The 15,700-nt window shown below is 38.2% G+C and overlaps 1 protein-coding gene across 5 annotated transcripts in view; it reads left to right on the top strand.

Moving 5' to 3' along the window:
- The window catches only part of HECW2 (HECT, C2 and WW domain containing E3 ubiquitin protein ligase 2), a 363,403-nt gene that overhangs the window by 99,674 nt on the left and 248,029 nt on the right, over positions 1-15,700 (top strand). For all 5 annotated transcript variants that reach the window (XM_059928399.1, XM_059928397.1, XM_059928396.1 and 2 more), the window contains exon 2: positions 9,286-9,612. In XM_059928399.1, the coding sequence (XP_059784382.1) occupies positions 9,321-9,612 (292 nt within the window). In that variant the 5' untranslated portion in view covers positions 9,286-9,320. The remainder of the gene's footprint in view (positions 1-9,285; positions 9,613-15,700) is intronic.

Raw genomic sequence — 15,700 nt, 5'->3', positions numbered from 1 at the left:
CCAGAGGTCTCACATCTCTGCTTATTGCAGACATATTATGTTTTCTTTAGTGTCTCTAGACAGAAATATAATCCTGCCTTTGTTTTCCTCATTTATATAGTAAAACACAAATGGAGTTTGAAGTACCGTGTAGTTGAACAGGTGTGAGCATGTGTGTGTATGCATGTGGTGTGTTTTTGAGAATTTGAAGGGTTAAACAAGGATGTTAGTTATTATTATTGGTTTTATTTTTCAATGTCCAGTCTAGGAAATTAAAACATGAGGGTGCATTTCCAGTCTGTAAAAATCTTTTCATAATGAATGTTTTCAGTACTTGCCCTTCAGGTGAGGTTTCACCTCCAGATTCTTTAGCAAAAATATTTTAAATAAAAACACTTTTTTTAATGTATTTGTCATCTGCTTCTGTCTGTATCTTCTAAACAAAATCTGCTGCTTTTGGAAATGAAATTGTATACTAAAGCATTTTGCAATTTGCTTAGTAATTATATCTCTCTTGACCTCTGGAAGAAAAGTGATTTTGTTTTTGGTTGTCATTTAAGCAGATGTCTGTTACCTGAGAGAGCAGGTTAGTACCGACCTAATCATAATTAGAAGTGGGAGGGTTTTTTTTTTTTTTTTTAAAGGAGTGCTACATCGTGATAAATTGTGTCCTTTGGGAATGGGACATATAGCCTCAGCAGAGGCTCACCGTGGGTGGATTGTCTAAGGAGCTTTAAAGGACTAGCTTTCTTTTTAATAAATTTGATGAGTATTAATCAGTTTCCCTTACCATCAGCTTTGTCTACTAAAGCTTTTCAGAAGAACATAGATACTATTCTGAAGAAAATTTGCCTTTCTTATTGCAGAAGGCATAGATATGAAACCAGGACACCAGGGAAGAATTCTTAGATATCAGTAGAAAATGTGAAGCAGTCGTTTCCTGTTGTTGGAGTAGCCCTCATTTTCCCATGTGAGAACATTGCATTGAATAAGGTAGTTATAAACTCAAACTTTAGCTGAAGATAGAGTGGCTTGATTGCTAACGTTTTTATGCAACTTTGCAAATTCATTTTTGTATGGGGTTTGATCTTATTTATTACAGAAACATGAGCTCTTAAAAAATACATTACTTACATTGTAAGGGAAAGATGAAGTTTTCCAAAGCAGGTTTGGAAATAGTCTCTCATTGTAATCTCAGCATTCTGATTTTACTTCTTTTCCATTGATCTAAGTTATGTAAAGTAAAACATCTGAGTGAGGTTTTTCAACACTGAGTTGAGCCTTTTAGAGTTACATTGGCATAGTCAATTTTAACTAATAAATTCTAAGCCCATTAGTAAGCAGAAACTTGCATTTGAGTGTTTGTTTTATCCCTGGCCTCATAATAACCAGCAATTGGGGCCCACCTTCACGAGAGTCTTTGGGATATAGTTACTTGGATACATTGCATTTATTTTAAACTCACCCAAAGTAGTATTGATTTTCTCAGCCTTATTAATGTTTCTGGGATTCTGTTGTCACTTAGATTGAAAATCCAGAATTGAGTCTTAATTTCTTCCTCACTTTTATCCCCTGTATTCAATATGCCACCAAGTCTTCGGGTTCTTTCTTTGAAATATTCCTGATTGATATACTTCCTTCCTGTGTTACTGAATCCGCTCTTCAGCACTCAGTGCCGGATGTCTTAACTAATCAGTTAGCTTCTAACTGGTTCCCCCACCTCTGTTTTCTCCTCTTACAATCAGCCCCACATGAGCTTTCAGATTAAGTTTCCCATGCTTAAATTTCATATTTTGACTCTTCTGCTCAAGAGCCTGGAATGGCTCCCTGCTCATTGGTGAGGTTCCAAGTGAATTACTTCACATTCTGTGCCCAAATTTCTTCTATAATCTGCTCTTCTCTCTCTAGTCTCACATCTCACTACATGCAGTGACCGGCTTGTGAGTGGTAGGCTCTAAAAGTTCCTTTAAAGTGGGTGGTTTGGAAGTTGGAATTAATTTTTTTTTATGTGGAAACAATTCTTTAAGAGCTGTGGATGAGTTCCTAAGCTATAACTCGAAGGCCTGTGTATCCTAATGTAGCTGATTTCTGGGCTCTGGGAGCCAGGAGCCATGTTGAATAGGAAGGTAGGGGAGCATGAACTGTTTTCCCTTTCTTTCCTAAGTATGGGGTCACCCAACACTAGGCAGAGTTCACAGTGAGTTTTCATGTGTAAAGATGATCTTTAGCAGTTGATTTCTGTTAACTGTCTTCTAAGTCTTAGTTTCTCTCCCCAGACTCTTAGGCCTGGAGAGCTACCCCAGGCATTAATTGCATTAATTAATTCAGAACTATATTATTTGTTTATTAAAATAACAGTAGTTACTTTAAAAAATAACAAAATAACTTTCACTTATGATTTTCCTAATCCTTGCAAATGGTCTTGCGTGGTACATTAAAGTTACCTCCATTTAATAGCTGAATATATTGAGACAGGGTGAAGTTTAAGTATATGCAGTTATTTAGGTAAACACAGAAGACTTACAAGTAACCTATATATATTTGTAAATCACTTAGAAAGAGTAAGTGCCATGTGAGTGTTTGCTAAAGAAATATACAGATAACCTGATCACTTCCCCACTTCATCTCTTCCCCTGTTATACGTAAGCTCCACTGGAGCACTGTTCCTGCTTTTGAAGACTGTAGAGTTTCAAGGTTGAAGAAAAGAAGCTAAAAGATACCAAAAGACTTTCTGGGACTTGTTACCCTCCCCATCCTCAAATCTATCCCCAGAAAATTCTCTACCCTAGACTGGGTGTCTTCATATAACAAGTAGAGATTTGGCTCAAAAAGCATCTTCATGAAAAAGACAAATATTATATGATATCACTTATATGTGGAATCTAAAAAATAGTACAAATGGACTTATTTACAAAACAGAAACAGACTTACAGGCATAGAAAACAAATTTATGGTTACCCAAGGGGAAGGAAGTGGAGGGATAAATTGGGAGTATGGGATTAACAGATGAATACTACCATATATAAAATAAACAACAATGATTTACTGTATAGCACAGGGAACTATATTCAATATCTTGTAACAAACTATAATGGAAAAAAAGCATCTTCATGCTAAAATGCGTGGAAAGAACCCTTGGGAAGGATTAAGGAATTCTTGGTTATTCACACATTATTGTCAGCTAGTTAATGATGTTTTCCTCTTAGCTACATTGAGGGCCTTTCTGGTGGGATAAAGCTGAAAAGGAAGCAGATTGTCTTGGAAGCTGGGAGCACTCCCGTGGTTTAGATCTGTACTGTCCAGACCAGGAGCCACCTGCCACATGAAGCTCTCAAGCTCTTGAGATGTGGTTAGTTTGAACTGAAATGTGCTTTAAGTATAAAATATGTGTTGGCTTTAAACACCTTAGTACAAAAAAAAAAAAAAAAAGAATGCAAAATATCTCATTAATAATTATTTATATTAACGTTGAAATAATAGTTTGGATATATTGAGTTAAATGAAATATGTTATGATTAAATGTTCACATTTTTAAATGTTTCTTAATGTGGCTCCTAGAAAGTTTAAAATTACATAAGTGGGTTGCATCATATTCCTATTGGGCAGTGCTGGTTTAGACTAATCCTCTTCCTGTCCTGTGTATTCCAGCTTTTGTTCCTCCTCAGTCATCTTGCTCCATCATGTATCTCCTCTCTTTCCTACATCTTCAGCCTCTCCTCTTCCCTGGCTCTTTCTATCAATTTTCATTTATTCATTCATTCAACAGATATTTCCTGAGCTTTTAGTGACTGTGCTAGTATTATAAACATGCAACAGTCTCTCTCAGGCTGAAAAACAAAAAGCAAACACACCCAACCCTGTCTCAGTACACATCACCCTCTACCACGTACTCTCCTTCCCTTTACAGTCCAGCCTTTTGAAGAAGAGTCTGTACTCTTTACCTCCATTTACCTTTCCAGCCTCCTTCCTCAAACCTCAACAGTCTAGTCTGGCGTTTACCACTTTTACCACTCCATGTAAAAGGTTTTCCTAAGGCCAAGGATGTCCTCCTAGTTTTCAGATGCTATGGTAACTTTTCAGTCGTTAGTTGCAACATTTGAAGCTCTCCTTCAGAATCTCTCTTTGACTTTCAAGACATGTTTCTCTCCCTCTCCCTCCCTTTCTCCCCTCCCCACCTTCTCCCCCCTTCCCTTCCCTCTTCCCCCTTCCTGTCTCTCTCTCTCTCTCTCTCTCTCTCTCTCTCTCGTGTGTCTGTGTGTTTCTCTCTCTCCTATTTTACCTTGATTTTTACCCTTGTCACTTAACAGCTCTGCGACCTTGGGTGGGTTTAACCTCATGGGGCATCAGTATGTTTTGAGTCAGGTCCAGGCTCACCATATGTCATCAGTGGCAGTATTAAGACCCGCCTCTCCCCCTGGGTTTCTGCTTGGTTCCTTTGGAGGATTCCCATCATTTTCCCAGGGTTCTGCAGAGCCTCTGTTTTCTATTTTGTTTCTTCCCTCTCATATTCTCATCCTTGGTTGCTTCTCCATATCCATCCTTCCAATTAGAATGCATTCATTTCTTCATATATTTCTTCTTTTCCTCTAATCCTTTTAAGACTTACCTCAAATATATAACCACTTCCAAAGTGTTTTTATCTCCTTCAGCTAACCTTTTGCCTCACAGATCCTCAGTTTTCTCACCTGAAAACAGAGATGATGGCATCTCTCAAATTTACTTCATAATATTCTGGGTCTCACTTGAGATGATAGAAGTGAAAATGCTTTGAAAAATGTAAAACACTTTATAAATCTTATATTACTATCACTTCCTGATGCCTCATGAGCATTTATTTTCTCCATCACATACTTGTGGGGACAAATTGTACACATACATGAAGTGTCATTAGTACAGGATTGAATTCTTTCATATGTGTATTTGTCTTTTCCCCCCAGAGTCAAAGTTCCTATAGAGTAAATTACATGCCTTAGGGAAAGAAAAGAAAGAATTTGAAAGAAAACCTTACTCTCTTTTCTGTTTAGTATACTTTGTAGCTTTATGCCAGACGTGTACTAATAGATGCTCCATATGTTTTTTTTTGCAGGGTTCAGTTAAACTAGCAAATTCGCACATTTCTGTCTTATTTTTTGACCTGTCTGTTGCGTGTCTCCCTTTCACCAGGGAGGTACTCGATAAAATTTTGTTGAATGCATGTGTGAATGAATGAACCCAATAATGGTGAGAAAGTCAAATTCCAACCCTTATCTCTGGCTAGAGGACCAGAGAATGGCCCTTGTCAGGCCACTGTTATGGCGTTAAGGCTTGGGCTTCAGGATAGCTCTTCCTCAGTGCCTACCAGGCTCTTTCTTTCTTTTTTTTTTTTTTTTCTGTTTTTGGGATTGTGCTTTGAATAATGGCAGATACTGATAGCCTACTCTCCCAATAAGTGGGGGGATCAAGGGGATTAAAACCAGTTCTACTTTATATAATTAAAGTAGAATGTAGTCACATAATAATATTAATAGCTAAACATGATTGAGCACTTATTATATGCCAAGCACTGTTCTAAATGCTGTACCTATACTGATTCATTTAGTTCTCTCCAAAATTCTACGAACCAGGTGTTATTATTCTCTACTTTACAAATGGGAAGATGAAGGCACACAGAGTTAAAATAAATTGTCCAAGATCACAGAGCAACTTAATAGTAGAAATATGACTGAAACCCAGAAATCAGACTTTGGAGCTTATTCCCTTATCCACTGTGTTTACCTATCTCTCTGATTAAATAGAGGTCATTAAAAAATAAAACAGTTTTGGTGTACATCCCTGTTTTTCCCCTTTTTTCTAGAGCAGAGTAATTTTCAGTTGTTCTTTTGTTGTGGCTTAAAGCTATAAAGATTCTGGCCTATTTCTTTCTTTCAGGGAAGTAGCTTAGTTATGTCCAGCCTGCATTTTCTATTTGACTACAACATGTTAGGAGTTAATTATTTACAGTGCTTGCTGAAGCTGATGTGGTGCTGGGCTCACTCTGGGTTTATAGACAAAGAACGGCCTGTAGAAATCCACTAAAATGAAAATTTCATGAAACCCTGAGATTAGAGGTTGACCTGAATTTTAGGCTTCATGGATTTGAGGTTGTTTAACAGTTATGGGTTATATGATGTCAGAGTTACCATATACCACATAAGGAAGCAAGTGCTAAATTTAGGAAGAGGAGTATTAGTTTCTCTGTTCATTTTATTTCTGTCCTTTTTACACAGGACATCTTGCCCACCAATCCCAGTGATTTTTTAATTCAAGGGATAGTGCTAAAAATATGAGATCAACTTTATGACAGAAATTAATTGAATAGATACATTTGCAAGTACTATAACCTTAGCAATGGTAGAATGTCCCCTTCACCCAAGTGTTTGTGAAATGGATGAGGGGATGGGAGAAATTAGGGAACCCTCCTCTTTTCTTCCCTCCGACTTGGTATCCAAGATTATTAGTTATAACGTAAATATTAAGCCCAAGATTAGTTTTGGGGTTTTTTTCATGAAAGTTCATGCTGACATTCTAGGACGCCTTGCAGGAGTGGCCTTTTGAAAAGATGTAGTATATTAAAGAGGCCAGCACATACTAGGGATGCAGAGTAAATGTTAAATCCATAAACCTATTAGTGAATGATGTAGTCCTGAAAGGGGTAGTGAGAGGAGAGCCAGATTCATTCTGTGTAGAGCCTGTGGGGTCTGGGTGAGGGAGTGTGAATCCATGGACAGACAGGAAAGGCACTGGCGATGGAACCTCAAATGTGCTAGAGTAAAGTACAGAGGTCTTAGAAAGAATCTCTGTCAGAGTCTGGCAATGGAGAAGGAAATGGATATCTTAGGACTAGACTCATAGTGAACCAACAGGGGACTGGATCTAAGTTCGAACAGGAAAAGCTTTGTTCCTTTAGATGGAGGCCAAGTGGGAGCCAAAGGAAATAGCTTACTATGGGTCTAGATGGTAGAAATAGGTTTGGCAAAGGGCGGGCCCAGCAAAGGGACTCAAGGTGTGAGTCATGAGTATCTAGGAGATAGTAAGGAGTATCTCCTAGGAGCTTAAGGAGTATCTAGCAGAAGGATGCTCACTGTTCACTGATCTTTTCATTCAACATTTATCGACACCTACTGTGTACCAGCCACTGTTGGAAACACTGGGGATAAAATAGTGAACAAAACAGATGCATTTGTGAAGCTTACATTCTTTTTTTTTTTTAGTTTCAGCTTTATTGAGGTATAATTGATACTATTGTAAGATATTTAAAGTTTATATTGTGGTGATTTGGTGTACATATACGTTGTGCAAGGATTCCCACCATCTAGTTAATGAACACATCTATCACCTCACTTTTTTTTTGATGAGAACATTTAAATTCTACTCTTTTAGCAAATTTCAATTATATAATATGGTGTTATCAACTGTAGTCATTTATGTTTTACATTAGTTCCTCAGACCTTATTCATCTGAAGATTTAGAGTTTGTAGCCTTTCACCAACCTACCCATTACCCCCCATCCCACAGCCCCTGGCAACCACTCTTCTACTCTCTGTTTCTAAGAATTTGACTTTTTTCTTAGATTCCACATGTGAGATAACACAGTACGTGTCTTTCTCTGACTTAATTTCACTTAGCATGATGCTTCAGTGTTCATCTATGTTGTTGCAAAGAGCAGGATTTCCTTCATTCTCATGGCTGGAAAATACTCCATCGTATGTATATATATTGCATCTTCTTTATCCATTTATTCATTGATGGACACTTAGGTTGTTTACATATTTTGGCTATTGTGAAAAATGCGGCAATGAACATGGGAGTGTAGATACCTCTTTGATATCCTGTTTTCATTTCTTTTGGATATATACCCAGAAGCGGAATTGCTGTATCATATGGTGGTTGGTTCTATTTTTAGTTTTTTAAGGAACCTCCCTACTGTTTTCCATAGTGGCTGTACTGATCTACATTCCCACCAACAGTGCAGGAGGGTTTCCTTTTCTCCACATCCTTGCCAGCATTTGATACCTGTTTTCTTTTTGATAAAAGCCATTCTGACAGGTGTGAGGCAATATCTCATTGTGGTTTTGATTTGCATTTCCCCAATGATTAGTGATGTTGAGCATTTTTTCATGTGCCTGTTGGTCATCTGTATGTTTTGTTTGGAAAAATGTCTGTATTAGGTCTTCTGCCCATATTTTAATTGGGTTGTTTGGTTTTTCTTGATACTGAGTTGTATGAGCTATTTATATATTTTGGATATTAACCCCTTATCAGTCATATCACTTACAAATATTTTCTTCCATTCAGTAGGTTGTCTTTTTGTTTCATCAGTGATTTCCTTTGCTGTGCAAAAGCTTTTAAGTTTAGTTAGATCCCATTTGTTTATTTTTGCTTTTGTTTTCTTTGCCTTAGGAGACAGAACCAAAAAAATATTGCTACGATTTATGTCAAAGAATTTTTGGTTTGTGTTTTCTTCTCGGAGCTTTATTTCAAGTTTTTAAGCCATTTTCAGTTGATTTTTGTGTATGGTGTAAGACAGTGGTCCAGTTTCATTCTTTTGCACATGGTTGCCCAATTTTTCCAATCACCTTTTATTGAAGAGTGTTCTTTCCCCAAGCTTACATTCTTGTGGGGGAATGTACACAGTAACCAAATAAATAAGAGCATGGTACTATGTGGTGGTACATCAGATCAGAGTAATTGCTTTTGAGAAAAGTAAAGCCAGGAAGGAGGGATGAGAAATGCTTGGCTGTTGCAGTTTTAAATAGGATGGCCAACTCTATTTAAGTGAGGAGGTAACATTTGAGCAAGCTCCTGAAAAAGGGTTTAGTGAGTTTCATTCCTATGGGAAGGAAATAGAACTTGTCCTCAGTAGTATATTTCAACTCTGTTGAACATGTCTCAAAATTTTCTGTCTTGCTATTTTAAAATTTAATTGCATCAGCAAATGAATATGTGAGTGTGGTGAAGGAGAGGAGGATGCCATTTCTGAAGGAGAAAGAATAGCCGTAAAAGGGATGGTAGGGAAGTCCCCTTCTTAATTGCTCTGAGGAAGCTGTGCCCAGTGAAACTGAGGGCCACAGGTGTTTGATGGCCTTTGCCGGCGTGTGACCTCAGTCTATAGAAGTTGTTTCTGACAATCATCAGTTGACAGTAGAATAATAGGTTTTATTTTGACAGCAGAAGATTATTGCATGGTTAGGCTTTAACAAACACTCATAAAGTGTTTTTATCTGGGAAGCTTAAACTTAATTCCTTGCATTGTAGCACTAATGCTTTGTGCTTGTTTGTCTCTCCCAGCTTTGTAGAAAGCCAACCTCAGAGAGGCAGACGGGATGGCTAGCTCAGCCCGGGAGCACCTGCTTTTTGTGAGGCGTCGAAATCCCCAGATGCGGTACACACTGAGTCCAGAGAACCTCCAGAGCCTGGCCGCCCAGAGCTCCATGCCCGAGAATATGACTCTACAGCGGGCCAACAGCGACACCGATCTGGTGACTTCTGAGAGCCGCTCCAGCCTGACTGCCAGCATGTATGAGTACACGCTGGGGCAAGCCCAGAACCTCATTATCTTCTGGGACATTAAAGAGGAGGTGGACCCCAGTGACTGGATTGGACTTTATCACATAGGTGAGTCAAATGAACTGGACTTGCTTGTGACTTGAGCGTACATTTCACTCTGAAGTTATACTATTCTGTGTTTTCTCCTGGGAAGAAATTCACACACATAATTTAAAGCAGCCAGATCCTAGGAACTTTTTCTTCTTCTTTGGGGCGGTGGGGGGGGGGGCAGTCAACAATGATAAATACCTTTGCTGATATGAATACTGTGGTTCTATCTCTACCTTAATTGAATGTCAGAACCTGCAGTATTTTCTTTTTAAAACTTCACTTTGCTCTTGATCAATAACCGCATTTTGGAAAGAGGTGGCTATTAACATTTACTAGTATTTTTAAACGGATGAAAAGGATGTTTAGATTTAGATAACTGATATGAAAAAATGTGCTGTTTCAGAAGGTTGAATTACATTAAGAACAACTTGTAGTCTAAAGTATCTTTTTATTTCAAAATTCCTTGATGTGTCCTAGATCAATTAGGTAAAGAAAGTGTCATATTCTCCTAACAAATGACTGAGAAATAGGTTACTATTTGTTTTAATAAAAGTGTCCTAGCTCTGTTTAGCTGATTTGCATCTGTTATTCATAGGTGAGTGCATGATGAATAGCACATCCCAGAAAATACAAGTATCTACTTTAATTGAAAGCAAAAATCAAAACCTACTAACCAATCATAAAGAAAATCTAAATCAACTCTGATAATAAAATCTAGCATTCCCCAAAGCTGGAGAACATTTTCACTGAATGAAGGGAATTCTTTTAAAAATTTAACAACAGATATTTTATCAGAAAGACATTGTTTCTTTCAATGTATACTATAAGTCAGGCAACTTTCTTTCTTTCTTTCTTTTTTTTTTTTTAGTGACTAGATTGATTGTGGGGGGAAGACTGGTTTATGCAGTGCTTCTCCGCCAGGGGCGATTTTGCCCACTTCCTCTAGAGCAGCGGTCCCCAACCTTTTTGGCACCAGGGACCGGTTTCGTGGAAGACAAGTTTTCCATGGATGGGGGTGAGGGGGGTGGTGTGTGTGGGGGGTTGGGGGAGTGGATCCAGCAGTAATACGAGCTATGGGGGGGATGGTTCAGGCTGTAATGCAAACGATGGGGAGCGGCAGATGAAGCTTCGCTCGCTTGCCCACTGGTCACCTTCTGCTCTGTGGCGTGGTTCCTAACAGGCCGTGGACCAGCACCGGTCCATGGCACAGGGGTTGGGGACTCCTGCTCTATGGGACATTTGGCAATGTCTGGTGACATTTTTGGTTGGCACAAGTGGGTAGGGGAATGGGAGGTCAGTGATGCTGCTATATATACTGCAATGCACAGGACAGCCTCTCCCAACAAAGAATTATCTATCCCCACATGTCAGCAGTGCCACCGTTGAGAAACCCTGGTTGAGGCAAAGTAATATCCTGGCTGAAATTTTATTAAAATGTTAAACCCGTTGCACTTTATGTTTCTCTGGACAGAGAATTTTATATTGACTAAAATAAAATTGATTTGTATTTACTTATGTAATTTTTAATGTTTAATCATGCTAGGTAGAGAGAAATGGAAACACAAAATTTCAATGAATTTTTATCTTTCTATTTCCTCTTATCACAAAAGGAGGAAAAGTCTTCACAGTTCATCATTTTCCTCAGGTGTGTTTAAATGTACATTCAAAGTGAGGAAGACTCATGATTTTAAAATTACATTTTTATATCTGATTTCTATTATGTTCACAAAAGAATCTTACAGTTTTGATGTGACTTTAGAAGTAACTCTTGGTTTTGATGTAATTTCACCCTTTTGGATTTCATAAAACTTTTTTCTTTTCTCATAATTTTTTGCCTTTTTTCTCATTTGAGATTTTGTACTGCTTAATACAAGGCTACAAATAGAATATTGTGTTTTCTTAAATGATTCTTATGTGATATTTCTTTAGGACATAATCAATTTTATTTTCTCACATAAGATGGTTTCTTTTTTGTGTGTGAATAACTTAATCTGTAAGATGCTAGAATCACTTAAGACAATGACTCCTATTACTTCATACTTTTTTACCTAATTTTGTTTCTGTTTATTTATCTCACTTGTTTTATTTCCCTGTCTGTATTTAATTGTGAAGGAACTAAGGGATCCAAAACCAAGTTTATCTTATTCCCAAGTGACCAAATTCACAAAATCTTGGTGTTCTTATATTTCACTTTCTAGAGAATAGGCCAGAGTTCTAAATCTGGAATTAGTCCAAAGATATAAGCTAGGAAAATAGAATTAGGAAATAAATCTCTTTTGAAAAGTGCTATTCTTCTTTAGTTTATTTCAAGCTGTTTCTGTACCTTTCTTACGTATTCTCATTGTATTTTTGCTTCCCTATATGAAATGTGTTTCTTTTTTTCCCTTTTGGCTACTTTCAACATTTTTTTCTTTATCTTGGTTTTCAGCAGGTTGTCTATTGTGTACCTTGGTGTGATTTTCTTTTTATTTATCCTGGTTGGGATTCTTTGAGTTTTTCAAGTAAATGTTTTTAATGAAAACTGTGAAAATTTTGGCCATTATATTTTCAGATTTTTTTTCTATTTTCACTTTCTTCTTGTTTTTCTGAGACTTCAGTTACACATTCATTACATCATTTCATATTGTTCTACAAGATCCTGAAGCTCTGGTTAATTGTTCTTTAATCTCTTTGGTATTCAGATTCAACCATTTCTACTTACCTATCTTAAAGTTCACTAACTTTTTCTTTTTTTATCTTCATTCTCCATGTCAGGCCCATCCAATGGATTTTAAATTTTCAGTTATTTGACTTTTCATTGATAGAATATGGATTTCTCTTTTTATAGTTTTAATTACTCTTATGAGAGTCCCTATATCTTAAGTCTGTCAGACCATATCTTTGTTCAGGTCTTTGAATTGATCTGAATACAGCTGCTTTAAATTCTCTGCTAAATCCAATATCTGTGGGGGTCATCTAAGGGTCCGTTTTTATTGTCTGTTTTTCTCTTGACCATGAGTCCCATTTTCCTGTTTCTTTGTATATCTAGCAATTTTTTACTTTACACTGGACATTGAGGATTCTGTATTGTAGAAATCCTGAGTTCTGTGGCATACTTTTTATTTTAATGTTATTTTTTATTCTAGTTGGCAGATTTATTTCCTTGCGCTTACTACGTATGACTTAACACGTGGTTAGAATGGATCTATGGAAAGCCCGGTGTAGTTATGCAGCACTTCTAGCTTGATGGCGTTCAGCCTTCAAGTTTGGTCTCCTCTATGGACTTTGTTAGGGCTTGGTTTGGGGCTTTGTTAGAGTAGGTCTACTAGGCTTTACTCTAGGACTTTGTGCTTATTCCTAAGTAGTGGCATTTCTGATGTCTTAGCTGCATGCCTGGAATGTTAACCATTCTCTCTGGCTCAGCTGTAACTCCAGTGTTCTCCAGCACTGCTTGACTTCTTTAACTCCACTACACTCTCAGCCCTGTAGCAGCTGCTCTCTGGAAAGAAGCCTTGGTAGTCTTGCCCTGCACATGTGCAGCCCAGACCTTAGCCAAAGGCTTATGGGGGATCCCCATGTGGACTTCTGGCCTTCATCCCCCCATAGCTCTTTCCTTTCCAGTGCCTTGCCTGGAGACTCTAGCCACTTCAGTTGACCCAAACTCTGATTGCTGCCTCCTTAGCTCATCGGAGCTTCCAGGAAATTGTCCCCCAGCTGAGATCTGGGTGGTCATGGAGTCAACTTATAAGTTTCCCTTCTCTTTGGGATTTTAATCTATTGTGCAATGTCAGAAAACCACTGCCTTCTAGTTTTACAGTTGCTTCATTAGGAAGGCAAGTCTGGAACTAATTACTGCAATATGGTCTGAAGCAGAAATTTCTCCCCTGCTTTTGATTTAGGGTAGACAGTAAGAGGTTCCACTTAATTTCCGCATCTAGCCATTTCCAGAGAACTCTGAATAAATAATAAATGATAGTTTGAGTCCCATATGTTTGTCTCCTTCTTAGTGTATTTTCTAATAGTTTTAGATCCCTAACATGGAAAAGGTGTGAGGAATTGGCACCCTCAGACCTCTTAAGGGGATGGGATGAACACAGAGACTAGAATTCAGGAATAAAAGTATCATGTAGGTGGAATGAGGTATGTGGTATTTTCAGGCATGCTGTTGGTTTTAACAGGTCTTCCACAGTTAATAGCTTTAAAAGGCACAGGTCCTAACATCTAGAACATTAAAGATAGCTCACTTATGTAGTTGCAGAACCACAGCTGTGTTTAAAAGAAAGATTGGCTTATCTGGGACCTCAAAGTGAGTGACAGAGACCTTGGTTTAAGCAAAGATATCCATTTCTTCCCTGGGGCTACCATGGACTGTTCTGACCTCTGGACTGGAGACAACCTCACTTCTGTGGGGACTTTGCCATCCCACGTAGTGAGGGACTGGTGACAGCACTGTGGTCTTTAGCTGGCAGCCATCTCCTGATCCCATCTTCCTTATGGGGTCAGGGGGTGGGCAGCAAGCCCTTGATCTCAGGGCAGGCAGGCCCTCTCCAGACTCAGGAAGGGTCTAAACTGATGTGGTCATCCAACTAGTGAGTAGTCAAGGAGTACACATGTGACCCAGTTCTGGCCAGTGATATGTAAGGGAAAGACTTTGGGGAAACTTCCTTTTCTAATGAAAAACCAGAGCCTCATGAAGAGAGTCTTTAAACCTCCCTTTCTCTCCTACTTGGGACTCTGGTGAAAGGATGTGATATCTTGCGTTGTGGCATCCATGTAGCAACCATAAGTTATCAATCAAGAAAATTAAGAGCCAAGAATTACAGAGAAGAAAGAAAGAGCTTGGACTGGAACTCCAAAGTTCTTGCTATATATGAAAAAAAATCTTCACCTCTGTTTAAGTCATCATTAGTGAGGCTTTCTTGTACCAGCAGTTATTCCTAACTGAGTCACTGGGGTGGCTGTTATGATGAGAAAGGGGAAAGGAGGAACACAACTGCTTTTAAAGGCAGGATGAAGAGTGAGTGGGCTACTTCCATAGTTACTGCTTCAGGGTGAGGGCTTGGGCTGCTTTAATATAGGTAAAAACCACTCAGTTGTTTTTAAAAGAAGTAACAAAAAATTGACATAAAAAATTTGAAAACTGTAACTCCATGCCATGCAGAAATTTTCAAGAGCTTAATAGAATCAATGACATGATGGGAAGAATCTTTCAAATGAGCACTTAGTAATTTGAAAACATACAAAACAATTTTCTTGGGCCCTATGAAGGGAAGATAGGTGAGATGATGCATTTGGAGAAGATCTGAAAGAAAAGAGGAAATGCAGGGCTAAGGTGGGGAAAAGAATGTTGGGGTCCAAGTTTTGTCCTAAATTTTAGGCTGTTATGACTGAAGAGGAATATGCATAATAAGTTCTCTCAGGCTCTGTGAAATAGGTTTCATAAAAGCACATATAGTGGGAATAGCTTCAGGTTTCTATACCTCTTAGTAGGAAGCAGCCACTCCTCTTCAGCTGTGTCCTGAGAAGCTGGACTGTTTCCTAGCCATGTCTAGTTTTATTTGTGGAACTGAGAGATGGTCTCTATAGAAATAAGTCCCAAAGGGGAAGGATTTGGGTGGAACATAGGCCTGGCGAGGTGTGGCTTATTGGCACACCCTGCATTTTGATCATATTTCTCTTGGCTTACATTTTCTTCCTACCTAGAAGTGTGATTTGTTTTTGTTTAGCTAATTGCTAATAACATTTTGCACTGTACAGCTTGTTCCAGATGACTTTTAGCTCTACTAATCTGGAGGGAAAACATATCCTTCTGGATCAGAAACATAAATCTTTCTTTAGGCAGTTTAGGCAATGTAGAGATCCTATTGGGAATATAAAGCAAAAAAGTTGAAAATATCAAAACACCATTTGGGGAAACTTTGAGTGTGAACATGGTTCTTAAAGCAGAAGCTAATTATATTTTCTCCTTCCAGAAAGTCTCATATACACCCTGAGATTTCCAGAGATGATCACAATGTACCTGTAGTGCCAAATCTCCAAATTACAACAATTAATGCCTTGCAGATGGTTTCCAGAAATCACTAGGTTTATAATTTAGTGTTGGTATCCAAAATTAGAATCGACCCCT

Source organism: Balaenoptera ricei, chromosome 7 (genome assembly GCF_028023285.1).
Source record: "Balaenoptera ricei isolate mBalRic1 chromosome 7, mBalRic1.hap2, whole genome shotgun sequence".
Classification (NCBI taxonomy): domain Eukaryota; kingdom Metazoa; phylum Chordata; class Mammalia; order Artiodactyla; family Balaenopteridae; genus Balaenoptera; species Balaenoptera ricei.
This window is presented reverse-complemented; position numbering and strand designations above follow the sequence as displayed.